The sequence below is a fragment of the Eulemur rufifrons genome, chromosome 19 (assembly GCF_041146395.1).
Source record: "Eulemur rufifrons isolate Redbay chromosome 19, OSU_ERuf_1, whole genome shotgun sequence".
Classification (NCBI taxonomy): domain Eukaryota; kingdom Metazoa; phylum Chordata; class Mammalia; order Primates; family Lemuridae; genus Eulemur; species Eulemur rufifrons.
In genome coordinates, this window is record NC_091001.1 from 68,019,461 (window position 1) to 68,033,371 (window position 13,911).

Here is a 13,911-nt window from a genome sequence, read left to right on the forward strand (position 1 = left end):
TTTTTATTTATTTATTTTTTTGAGACAGAGTCTCACTCTGTTGCCCGGGCTAGAGTGAGTGCCGTGGCGTCAGTCTAGCTCACAGCAACCTCAAACTCCTGGGCTTAAGCGATCCTACTGCCTCAGCCTCCCGAGTAGCTGGGACTACAGGCATGCGCCACCATGCCCGGCTAATTTTTTGTATATATATATATTTTAGTTGTCCATATAATTTCTTTCTATTTTTAGTAGAGACGGGGTCTCACTCTTGCTCAGGCTGGTCTCGAACTCCTGACCTCGAGCGATCCACCCACCTTGGCCTCCCAGAGTGCTAGGATTACAGGCGTGAGCCACCGCGCCCGGCCTATTACTAGATTTAGATAGCTAATATTTTACTTAGAATTTTTATATCCATGTTCATGAGTGACAATGGCTTTTAATTTTCCTTTCTCATATTTCCCATGTCATGTTTTCATATCAAAGTAGCTTCATAAAATGACTTAAATATACTTTTTTTCATTCCCTAGAAGAGTCTAAGTTTCACATTATTTCTTTTTTAAATAGTTGATAGTATTTTCTGGTATGGGCAAATGGACCTAGAGTTTTCTCTCTCTTTTTTTTTTTTTTTTTTTAGGCAGAGTCTCGCTATCATCCTTGCTAGTGTGCAGTGGCCTCATCATAGCTCACAGCAACCTCAAACTCCTGGGCTCAAGTGATCCTCCTGCCTCAGCCTCCCAAGTAGCTGGGACTACAAGGCACGCACCACCATGCCCATCTAATTTTTTTCTATTTTTGGTAGAGAAGGGGTCTCACAGACCTAGAGTTTTCTTAGTGGAAAAATATTTTTCACTAATTCAATTTCATTAAGAGTTAGGGGGCTATTTAGACTTCTTCTTGTGTCAGTTTTGGTAAGATTTTTTTTTCTCAAAAATGGCCAGTTTGTCTATACTTTCAAAAATATTGGCATAAAGTTTCTCATAATATCCTCTTATCATTTTAGTGTCTGCATGATCTGTAAAAATTTTTCTGTTCACATTCCTGATACTGGTAATTGTGTCTTCTTTTTTCTTAGATTTATTGAAATAGGTGGTTTATCAATTTAGTGGGTTTTAATTTATTTCTATTTCAGCATATTACAGGGGTATAAATGTTTAGGTTACATATATTGCCTTTGCCCCACCTAAGTCAGACCTTCAAGTGTGTTCATCCCCACATGGTACACACTGCACCCATTAGATGTGCATATACTCATCCCCTCCTCCCCTCTCCCACCTGCCCGACATCCAATGAATGTTATTACTATATGTGCACTTAAGTGTTGGTCAGTTAAGTCAATTTATACCAATTTGATGGTGAGTACATGTGGTGCTTGTTTTTCCATTCTTGTGATACTTCACTTAGTAGAATGGGCTCTAGCTCTATCAGGATAATACAAGAGGTGCTAGATCCCCATTGTTTTTTGTGGCTGAGTAGAACTCCATGATATACACATATCACATTTTATTAATCCACTCATGTATTGATGTGCACTTGGGTTGTTTCCACATCCTTGCAATTGTGAATTGTGCTGCTATAAACATTCTAGTGCAGATGTCTTCTTTATAGCACGTCTTTTGTTCCTTTGGGTAGATGCCCAGTAATGGGATTGCTGGATCAAATGGTAGCTCTACTTGTAGCTCTTAGTGTTTTTAAAAAATCTTTTGGCTTTTTGATTCTCTCTATTGAATGTCCATTTTTCTATTTTATTAATTTATACTCCTTTTCCCCTTCCATTTTCTTTTATTGTTTTCCTTGTTTCTTGAGATAGATACACAGCTCACTAATTATCAATCTTTCTTCTTTTTTAATATATATGTTTACATTTAAGCATTTAACGCTATAAAGTTAGCTTTATTTCTAAATTTTTTGATATGTGGCTTCTTAAAAATTATTTTTGAATTCCCCTGGTGATTTCTTCTTTGATCCATTGGTTTTAAAAAACATTTCTTAATTTTAAAACATATGGGTATTTTCTAGTTATTTTTATTATTTATTTCCAGCATAAATGCATTATAGACATAAAACATATTCAATATGATCTCAATCTTTTGAAAGTTGTTGAGACTTACTTTAGGGCCTAGCAAATGGTTAAATTTTGTAAATGTTCTATTTGAGCTTGAACATAATGCGTATCCTACAGTTATTAATAGAGAAACTTGATACAACAGACACATATAACTTGTTCAATCTTCCATAATATATGCTTATTGATTTTTTTGTTACCTTGGCCTATCAATTAATAAGAGGTATGTTAAAATCTCTATTATTGTGGATTTTTCTACTTTTTGTAGATCTTCATATTTTTACTTCATGTATTTTAAGGCTATGTTATTAGGTATATACAAATTTAGAATTCCTGCATTATTTTTGTAAATTAAACTTCTGTGATTATAAAATGACCTTCCTTATCTCTAGTACTGTTTTTGCCTTGAAATCTATTAAGTCTGATACTAACAAAGCTATACCCACCTTCTTTTGATTAGTGGTTGCATGATCTACCTTTTCTTTCTTTTTACTTAAAATCTTTCTACATTCTTATGCTTTAGATCTGTCTCTTAGAAACAGCATGTAGCAGGGTTTTGCTTCCCTTCCACCACCACACTCAACATTCTTTGTCTTTTCACTGGAACATTTAAACTGTTTATATTTAATGTAATTACTGATATATTTGGGTTTAAATCTATTTCTGATTATGTATTGTTCAATAGTCTTCTTCTGGATTTTTTTTTATCATTCCATTCCCTACCTTCACATACATTAATTTAGAAGTTACACATTCCTCTATCCTTTTAGTAGTTACCCTAGAACTTACAGTATGTATCCTTCACTTATCAAAGTTTAATATCCTCCCCCTCACTTATCAAATGTTAATATCCTGAATGCAAGACATTTTCAATTCCATTTCACCACTCTCCCAACTTATTTTTTGTTATTTTTTAGGGATAGGTTCTCACTATATTGCCTATGCTGGACTCGAACTCTTGGGCTCAGCCTCAGCCTCACACCTTAGCCTCCTGAGTCACGGGAACTACAGGTTTACAACACTGTGTCTGCCTTACCCTCCCAACTTATAGGCTATTGTACAGGTTTTAAAATTATACTTTAAAATGTATGGTACATATCAGTTATTTTCAAATTTTCTATATTATTAACATAATTAGTATATAATTATATACTTATTACACACATATCCACAAAGCATTACCATCATTATTTTATACAATGTTCACTTAGATTTGCCAATATATTATTAGAATTTCTTTCTTTGATCTTCATTCCTTCTGGTATCTCAAGAACATCCTTTATCATTTTCTTTAAGGTAGTTTGCTGATTGTAAATTCCCTTAAATTTTGTTTTGTTTTTTTCCTCAAATTTTATTGCAGAAAGTTATCTTTACGTTGTCTTCATTTTTAAAGGATATTTAAGGAAGGCACAGATTGCTAGATTAATTACTTCTTTTGGCACACTGAAGACCTTGTAGACTATACTCTGGCTTCCACTGCTACTGCTAGGATGGGAACTCTGTCTAATTATTGATGTTTTAAAGGGATTCTGGCTCCTTTGTAAAATGTCCTTTGTTTTTTGTTTTCTGTACTTTCAGTATAATATATGAAGGTATGGATTTCTTATCATCTTACTGGGAATCACTGAAATTTTTTTTAAGAGACAGGGTCTTGCTCTGTCATCCAGGCTGGAGTGTAGTGGTATGATCATAGCTCACTGTGGCCTCAAACTCCTGGGCTCAAGGGATCCTCCTACTTCAGCCTTCTGAGTAGCTGAGATTACAGGTATGTACCACCATCCTGGCTTAGTTTTTAAAATTTTTTTTAGGGAGAGGGTCTCACTATGTTGCCCAGCCTGTCTTGAACTCCTGGCCTCAAGCGATCCTCCTGCCTCAGCCTCTTGAGTAGCTGGGGATTATAGGAATGAGCCACAGCGCCTGGCTTTGTCACTGGAATTCTTGAATCTATAAACTAGTATCTTTTTTTTTTTTTTTGAGACAGAGTCTCACTTTGTTGCCCGGGCTAGAGTGAGTGCCATGGCGTCAGCCTAGCTCACAGCAACCTCAGACTCCTGGGCTCAAGCGATCCTACTGCCTCAGCCTCCCAAGTAGCTGGGACTACAGGCATGCGCCACCATGCCCGGCTAATTTTTTCTATATATATTTTAGTTGTCCATATAATTTCTTTCTATTTTTAGTAGAGACGGGGTCTCGCTCTTGCTCAGGCTGGTCTCGAACTCCTGACCTTGAGCAATCCATCCGCCTCGGTCTCCCAGAGTGCTAGGATTACAGCGTGAGCCACCGCGCCCGGCCTTAAACTAATATCTTTTGATAATTCTGAAAAGTCTCAACTATATCTCTTTAAATTTTGCCTCTGATCTATTTTCTTTCTTTTCTATTGGAAATCCAATTAAAAAAATCAGACCTTGCAACACAAAAAGACAAATAGTATATGATTCTACTATATGAGGTACTTAGAGTATTCAAATTCATAGAGATAAAAAGTAGAAAGGTAGGTGCCAGGGGGTGGGGGGAGGGAACATGGAGAGTTGTGTTTCAGTTTTCCAAGATGAAGATTGGGTACACAACAATGTGAATATACCTAACAACCATACACTTAAAAATGGTTTTATTTATTTATCTATTTCTCGTCATTTTGTTTCTCTATGCTTCTTTCTGGAAAGTTTCTTCTCACTTTTATCTTTCACTTTGCTAATTTCTCAGCTGCATCTAATCTGTCAAATTTTCCACTGAGATTTATTTCTTTATTGAGTTTTTCAGTTCTAGCATTCCTACTTGTTTTTATTTAAACCCACTTTTCACTTTGTAGAGTTTATAATTCCTTAACAAAAATTTCTGAGTTTAGCCTCTAGAAACTTAAACTAGTAATCCTATTTATTTTATAGGGTGGATAAATAATTGTAATATTTGTAGTACCTGAAGTCTGTTTTTGTTGCCTAAATTATGCTGTTCCCATTCTTGGTAACTTATTTCTATCTATGCACATTATTTTTGTGTGCTAAATATTTTATTAAAAAATTGTTTGTAGAAATAATTTGAGGCCTAGAATAATGTTATCATTCTCCAAAGAAGATTTTTATTACTTTTGCCAGGTTTTTGGGTGGGAATAGTGGCCATCTAGGCAATTCAAAGGAATCAAAACTAGGCTGCAATCTAGGAAAGGATGGCTTACTTCTGATTTACTCTTATTTTCTCTGAGATCTCAACTCAAAGGGTGAAGGTGGGAATGTTATTCATTAATGTCCCTACTCTTGGCAGATCTTGAACCCTGACTATTCCCAAAAATCCTAATAGGACACCTAAAGTTCACCCCCGCCTCTCAGCCACCTTTTTCAGATTGGTAATCACACCCAGGACAAAAATGGCCCTGGAGGTTGGCTCACTTCTTTGGGTTCCTATCATCTCCTGTATTAACACTAATTCTTCATTATCTTATTAGCTCTTTGATACTTTTAATATGGTTTTTATATTTTTATTTCAGCCACCTTTTCCTAGTTGCCTTTTGATGGGAAGATTGCTCTGAATTAGTCTGCCATTGCTGGAAATATAAATCATGATATAAGCTATTTAGGTTTTCAGTTAGCCCAAGCTGTCATCTCAATCAATGTACATGAAGTCACATGCAAGACTTATCATACAGTTTAATTACGATTTATTCTTTGAATGCTCTCACAATAAATGGAATATTTGTAGTTAATACAAGTAAAAAGATAATATACCAAAGAATCACAACTTTTAGAAGTATATTTTGGCCGGGCGCGGTGGCTCATGCCTGTAATCCTAGCCCTCTGGGAGGCCGAGGTGGGCGGATCGTTTGAGCTCAGGAGTTGGAGACCAGCCTGAGCAAGAGTGAGACCCCGTCTCTACTAAAAATAGAAAGAAATTATATGGACAGCTAAAAATATATATAGAAAAATTAACCGGGCATAGTGGCACATGCCTGTAGTCCCAGCTACTCGGGAGGCTGAGGCGGGAGGATCGCTTGAGCCCAGGAGTGTGAGGTAGCTGTGAGCTAGGCTGACGCCATGGCACTCACTCTAGCCCAGGCAACAGAGTGACACTCTGTCTCAAAAAAAAAAAAAAAAAAAAGAAGTATATTTTGCTCAAAACAACATGGAAACATGATAGTAAAAATAGAAAATAACCTAACCACAAAGAAATGCAAAGACTAAAAAAACTAAGTTACTGAAAAAACTTAACAGTAATGATGAACTAATGAAATATCTTGGTCCTAGCAAAGCTAATCCCATTTTGCTTAAATTCTCACACCCAATTTAAATATGTATACCAAGTATATAACTAACACTTGAAATAAGACTGCAAATCTGACAAAACTAATCCAGCTTAAAATTTATGATCAATCATTATTCAGTAACATGCATGCCATACCCCAAATTCCTTGTTCCTAAATTTCATCACTCCTATCTGACAAAACCCCAATTCTGGATGAACTAAACTACCCATTTTCTCCATGCCTGTATTCATGCAGCCAAGGGCTACCGGAAAGAGTGACATGAAAAGGCATATGTTATATTCTACTCTAAATTTCTGATTACCAATCACCGATGAGCTCTCAAACTGCCTGGCAACATACAACACTTCTCTAGAAAATTGACTCTCTTGTTTTCCAAAAAGACCATTTCAAACCTTCAATACTTCCCTCAAACCTTGGAATCCTCCCTCTTTCCCCTCATTCTTAGCAGATGGCTTTACCTTCTACTTTATAGAGAACAGAAAAAACATTAGATTGTAAGAGGTTATCATTCAAATGACAAAAACACAATTTTACTAATGTTTGCAACCATCCTTCGTTTCCTTCCTATTACAACAGAGGAGTTGTCCTTCCTCCTGTCTAAACTAATACTGCCACATGTGCTTAAGAACCCAACCTACCCTGCCTTCTCATAAACCTTGTACTATCAACCTCTCCTTCTCAACTGGATCCTTCCCACTGACTTTTAAAAAGGTTTCTCCTATCAAAACAGAAACAATGAACAAATATCCATAACCTAGTTACAGACCTATCTGTTCCCTTTTTCAAATTTCCCAGAAGAGCTGTCATTTACACTGTCTCCATATGTTCATCTCCCACTCACTTTTCAACCAATACCAACCTGGCTGCAGGAGCTAGCACTCCACCAAAACAATTCTTCATACCTGTGAATTCCAGGTCACTAAGGCCAAAGGATACATTTCTCTCATTGTTTTATTTGACCTCTTAGCAGTATCAGGCACCATGGACCACTCTCTCTTTATTTATATACTACTTCTTTAACTTTCCTGACAAAATCTTTGGTTTTCCTCCCATTATTCTGGCTGCTCCTGATCATTCTCCTTTGCAGGCTCATGCTTCTTTATCCGGCCATTAGATGTTGGAGTTTCTCTAGGCTCCAGCAGAAGCCCTCTGCTTCTTATGCTCACCTATTCCTGCTGACTTTAATGATCATTTATTTGCAAGAAAACTTATAAATTATCTCCAGCCTAGCCATTTCTCTGAGCCCCCAAACTCATATATCTAACAGCCTCTGCCTGGTATTCTCGGAAAGCACCTCAAACTCAATAATGTACAAAACAGAACTCATGAACCTCTCTCCAAACCTGATTCCCACCTGCTGTTTCCTTCTCAGTGAACAGCACCACCATCTATCCAGTGGCACCGGCAAGAAACTCAGTCATCTTTGACTTCCCCCTCCCCCTCTCCCTCCCTCAAGTCATTTCAATTTTACCTCTTAAATATTGACTTCATCCACTTCTCTTCATCTCTACTACTCTAGTCCAAGCTACCATCATCTCTCTCTAAGACGACTGTGATACCTTGCCTTTGTACCTGACTCCACTGACTACTCTCCAATCCATTCTCCACACTGCAAGTGATATTTTCAAAACCTGAGATAAAAGAAAAACTCTAACATGGCCTACAAGGTACTGACTCTGCACGGCCTGACACCTACTTACCTCTCCATCCTTGTCTTGTGTTCTATGCATGTGTTCTATAACAGCCTCAGTTTCTTCCAGACTCTTACTATGTTCTTTTTGGCCTTGCTGTTCTGAATGGAATGCCCTTTACACCTCTCTTACTCCTATGAATCCTTCAGACTCGACTAAACGCCAACTCCTTTGAGGCTTTCCTTGACTTCAATGGCTGGATCACGTCAGCCTATTATAGATACTTATGGCCCTGTATACTTCTTCAAACATTTGTGTGCTTTTTTTCCCCTTTTGGTATTACTGCCTGAGCTGTAAGTTCCATGAAGGCAGAAACTATCTAATTTTATATGCTACCCTCTGCCTTGCACAGTGTGTGGCACATCTTTGTAAGTATTTTTTGTGTGGATGATGATGAAGAGCTTTATGTTCCTTTTATCCACTCATGAAATTTAATTACATGACATTTTCAAAGGTGTTAGTGACTGAGGAATCTAACTTATAGCAATACTCACATACTACACCAAGATATATGTGCAAGGATGTTCATTGCAACAAAGTAATACCATCAATCCGGAAACAACCTAAATGTTCATCAATAGGAGAATGGTTAAATAAATTGTGATATATGCACAGCCTGGAATAGTACACAGCAGTTAAATAAAACGATACAAAAAGATAACCTAGGTAAATTGTTGAGTGAAAAAGGCAAATTACAGAATATGAATAGTACTACCTCATTTCCAACACAAAAAACTACATATAATTTGTACCTCAAGTGTACAAAATAAAGTCTGAAAGGAAATTATTAACTGTGGTTACCTCGAAGAAGAGATGGAAAATGGGGGAGTGGTGTAAAGGGGAACTTCTTTTTCCTATACTTATCTTTGTACTGTTTGAAGTCCTTTCTACATGAATGTATTACTTTTTTTTTTTTTTTTTCTGAGACAGAGTCTCACTCTGTTGCCCAGGCTAGAGTGCCATGGCGTCAGCCTAGGTCACAGCAACCTCCAACTCCTGGGCTCAAGCAATCGTCCTGCCTCAGTCTCCGAGTAGCTGGGACTACAGGCATGTGCCACCATGCCCGGCTAATTTTTTCTATATATTTTTAGTTGTCCAGCTAGTTCCTTTCTATTTTTAGTAGAGATGGGGTCTCGCTCTTGCTCAGGCTGGTTTGTAACTCCTGAGCTCAAATGATCCTCCCACCTTGGCCTCCCAGAGTGCTAGGATTACAGGCGTGAGCCACTGCGCCTGGCCAATGTATTACTTTTATATACTTTAAGGACTCTAACTACAAAAGGGCAAGATTCAAAACTTACCTTTGTAAGCTGAGTGGGATCAAACCGAAGAACCTTTTGGTTACAGCAGGGATAAATTCCAGTGCCAACAGTACTCAATAAACTTGCCGCAGCAGGATAAACCACTGTTTCTGAATGGTATTGACAATGCGAAAATTCAATACAGAGAAATGCCTGAATAAAAGAAATATATAAAATCAATTATTATTTCTACAATGAAACTATACATCTCAAAACTACTTAAGCCCACATACTGTATGTTCCATTTGTACGAAATGTACAGAAAAGACACAAAGTAGATTAGTGGTTTCCAGGGGTTGGAGGTTAAATGCGAGATAGCAGCAAATGGGCATAAGGGATCTCTTTGGGGAGATGGAAATGTACTAAAATTGGATGGTGGTGATGGTTGCACAACTCTGTAAATTTACTAAAAAAAATCAGTGAATCATATACTTAAAATGAATAAATTTTATGGTGTGTAATTCCACCTCAATAAAGCTATTACACAGCAGAAACCAAAATCACTTTACTCAAAATTCAGGTGAATTAAACTGATTTTGTTATACATTCAATTTTACAATTGGCCAATCACTTCAAAAGTTTTCCAAAGAAAAATAAAATTTTGCACCACCTATTCTTTGATTTTTCTTTTTCTTTCTTTCTTTTTTTTTAAGAGACAGGGTCTCCCTCTATTGCCCAGGCTACAGTGCAGTGGTACGATCATAGCTCATTGCAGCATCAAACGCCTGGGCTCAAGGGATCTTCCTGCCTCAGTCTCCAGAGTAGCTGGGAATACAGACCACCATGCCTGGCTAATTTTTAGCTTTTTTGTAGAGACAATATCTCACTTTGTTGCCAGGTTGATCTTGAACTCTTTGCCTCAAGTGATCCCCTGCCTTGGCCTTTCAAAGTACTGGGATTAGAGGTATGAGGTAAATATTTACCTTAAAAAATACATAACCTTTGGCGTATTTTTTAAGGTAAATATTTAGCATCTGTATTAATAAAAACTGTGAAGTAACTTCGAATCATTGTCTTTGAAAACTTTGAAAAAACTTATCAAGGCTTAACTATAAAATTGGTAGGTTTCAGATATTTATAAGTTGGTAAAATAATTAAAAAAAAAACCCGAAATGAACAATTCTAAGCACTGATCTTGAACACAAAAGCATTTATGGATAGTCTATAATTCAGAATTTTTAGTTTTTAGTTTCAATTATGATTTTCAAATAATAGTTTTTAATTAAAAATTTGAGTCTGATAAAAACTATAAGGTGCACATTCTCATACACACAATATTTTGTAAACAAACTATTTTATGAGTTTATGATCTCTCCATAATATTAAATATTATAAATCAATATTCAATTTGCTAGAAAGAATGAAAAAAAAAACCCTCGAAATTCCTGTTAAACAAGTCAGGTTTTAGGAGCTTGATATCCCTGATTATAAATGATGCTCCCATGTGAGGAGGACTACCACCTACCTATTAGATTGACAAAAGAAACTCCAAACCTGATAATATCAATTGCTGCTAAGATGTGGAGAAACTAGAGCTCTTATGCATAGCTGGTGGAAATGCAAAATGGTTCATAGTCTTTGGAAAACTGTTAGGCATGGTAAATATTAAACTTCACCATACAACCCAGCAATCTTACTCCTAGGTAATTACCCAAGAGAAATAAAATCTCAAATTCACATGAAAACCTGTATGGAAATGTTTACAGCAGCTTTCTTCATAATAGCCCAAACCAGAAACACTACAAATGTCCTTCAACTGGTGAAAGGCTAAACATACCGTGATATACTCATAAAACAGACTGCTACTTAGCAATGAAAAAGAACAAACTGATTCATGAAACAACATGCATAAATTTCACACCCATTTTGCTAAGTGAAAGAAGCTAGACTCAAAATGCTAAATACTATATAATTTTATTTATATGACATTCTGGAAAAAGCAAAACTATAGCGACAGAAAACAGATCAGTGGTTGCCAGAAGCTAGGGTAGAAGAAGGAATTGACTAAAAAAGGGCACAAAGGAATTTTTTTAGGGTAATTGAAGTGTTCTACACTTTGATTGTAGAGGTAGTTACACAATTGTATGCATGCGTCAAACCTCACAAAAAAAGGATGAATTTTACTGTATATAAATTATACTTCAATAGACCTGATTTACAAAATTGTAGGAACATAGGTAATCCACTAGGTGGGACCTTATACAGTTCGAAATCTCACTCTGATAATTTTGATAAGCTGTTCTTCCTTCCTTCTACTGAAAATCTCTCACCCAAGTGAGAGAAGAAAATTACTGGAAGGAGGAAGACTTTAGGGATTCATAAGAAACTACACAGAGAAAACTCTAGATTTATACAAAAGATTAGTTAGGAATTAGGAATTAATTAGCCCCCCCATGACATACAAAGACCTATTTATTCCATAAAAGTGTTTATTATATTATAGGTTCCTTCAAATAGTAAGCTTTCTTATGCCTTTGTTATTGACTTCATTTATAAAAGACGAATAAGAACTTTTTAAGAACAAAGTTGTTATAAAAAGGGCACACAGCAATAGTATCCTAACTGCAAAGGTGTTTCTCAATTTCTATAGAAATGTATGGGCCAACGAAAACAGTTTGGCTAAAAATAAATGACGACAATAAGGATTCTGTATTTTTTTTTCCATTGAAAAAACTGACTTGGTTACTTAAAAGTGTTGCTTTTCTAAAAATTCAACAAGGCACTGATTATTTCAGGAATGAAAATAAGAAAAAGAAAGAAGAAACATGGCAAGAGAAATGAAGCCATGTAAGCAATGTTTAACAGTACCATTGCTTTTGCCTTTAGTTTTTTAAAAAAGATGTTGAATATTGTCTAAATACATCCAAATTCTAATTAAACAGCAGATATCAAAAGAACTCTGTTCTCAATGTCTGCAGAACAGGAAATTAAAAAAAAATTACCTGATAACATCTTGAACAAGTCAGCCAGTTGATCGTTCCCCACAAGCGCCAATATACATCTCTCCAAGATTTTAATTCTTCAAAAAGACTATTCAAATACTCATGAACATCCCAAGTCTTATCTCTGGGGAAAGAGCCTCAATTTTATAAGCAAGTAATATAAACAATTTGTTTTAAAAAGATGTTTTAAAATTTGTGTTTTATTTCTAAGAACATTCCCCAAATGCTGGGTATGATGTGTACTAACTACAGTGAAAGTTAGATACAATTTCATGTGGGAGTTTGTCTTATTCTGTGGATAACGGGGTCTAGCTCTTTTGCCTGGGCTGGAGTGCAGTGGCAATGTCACAGCTCACTGTAACCTCAAAGTCCTGGGCTCCTCCTACCTTAGCAATCCTCCTACCTCAGCCTCCCAAGTAGCTAGGACTATAGGCATGTACCAACACGCCTGGCTAATTTTTCTATTTTTTTGTAGATCCAGGGTCTCACTACTTCACTCAGCTGGTCTTGAACTCCTGGATTCAAGCAATCCTTCTGCCTCAGCCTCCCAAAGTGCTAGGATTACAAGTGTGAGTCTCCATGCCCAACCTTTAAAGACAATTTTACAAATGTACATCAACTGCTGACTTGTAGAAAAATACTTTGAATAAAGTAACAAAAATGGATGTTGAAATTAATATAAATTATTTTTTCATATGCTACTAATAATTATTGCTGTCAGAATGGAAGTAATTTTCAAAAGGTGAATCAAGTCTCAAGACAAAAAAAGTATAAAATTCTAGGTTCTTACAATAACTAATGAAGATTCCCTGATTATTGTACTAAGAGAAGAATGAAACATTTTAAAGTTGACTGTACTATTAATACTAGGGTCTAATTAAGTGCTTTTCTGTATTTCTGTTTTAATGTATAAAATATAACACAGGTTTTTTTCTTTAATAAAAGTGCTATCAATTTTTAAATATAGAAAAAAGGACAAGCAAAAAGAAAATTAAAACCATCCATAATACTATCACTCTAAGGTAACATCACAGTTAACATTTTAATGAACATGTTTCTAGTTTTTTGTTTTTTTTTTTGAGACAGAGTCTCACTCTGTTGCCCCGGCTAGAGTGCCGTGGCATCAGCCTAGCTCACAGCAACCTCAAACTCCTGGGCTTAAGCAATCCTCCTGCCTCAGCCTCTCGAGTAGCTGGGACTACAGGCATGTGCCACCATGCCCGGCCAATTTTTTCTATACATATTTTCAGTCGTCCAGCTAATTTCTTTCTATTTTTAGTAGAGACGGGGGTCTTGCTCTTGTTCAGGCTGGTCTCAAACTCCTGACCTTGAGCAATCCTCCCACCTCGGCCTCCCAGAGTGCTAGGATTACAGGTGTGAACCACCACGCCCGGCCTTTCTAGTTGTTTTATATACTATTTTTTAAGACTATACTTTCAGGGATCATTTCTATAGTCCGTTTATATACTATTTTTTTTCACTTCATTTACTACTAACGACTTTCTATATAAGTATATATTCTTTTACAACATTATTCTTAAAGGCTGCACATTAAGAATTGATTAGAGGCCGGGCGCGGTGGCTCACGCCTGTAATCCTAGCACTCTGGGAGGCCGAGGTGGGCGGATCGTTTGAGCTCAGGAGTTCGAGACCAGCCTGAGCAAGAGCGAGACCCCATCTCTAC

The 13,911-nt window shown here is 36.5% G+C and overlaps 1 protein-coding gene across 2 annotated transcripts in view; it reads right to left on the bottom strand.

The window, feature by feature from the left end:
- SANBR (SANT and BTB domain regulator of CSR) overlaps positions 1-13,911 on the bottom strand; it is a 49,996-nt gene that overhangs the window by 18,977 nt on the left and 17,108 nt on the right. The window contains exons 9-10 of one of the 2 annotated variants that reach the window (XM_069494683.1): positions 12,228-12,351; positions 9,286-9,438 (exon numbers count right to left, since the gene is read on the bottom strand). In XM_069494683.1, the coding sequence (XP_069350784.1) occupies positions 9,286-9,438; positions 12,228-12,351 (277 nt within the window). The remainder of the gene's footprint in view (positions 1-9,285; positions 9,439-12,227; positions 12,352-13,911) is intronic. The other variant, XM_069494684.1, reaches the window with a different exon arrangement.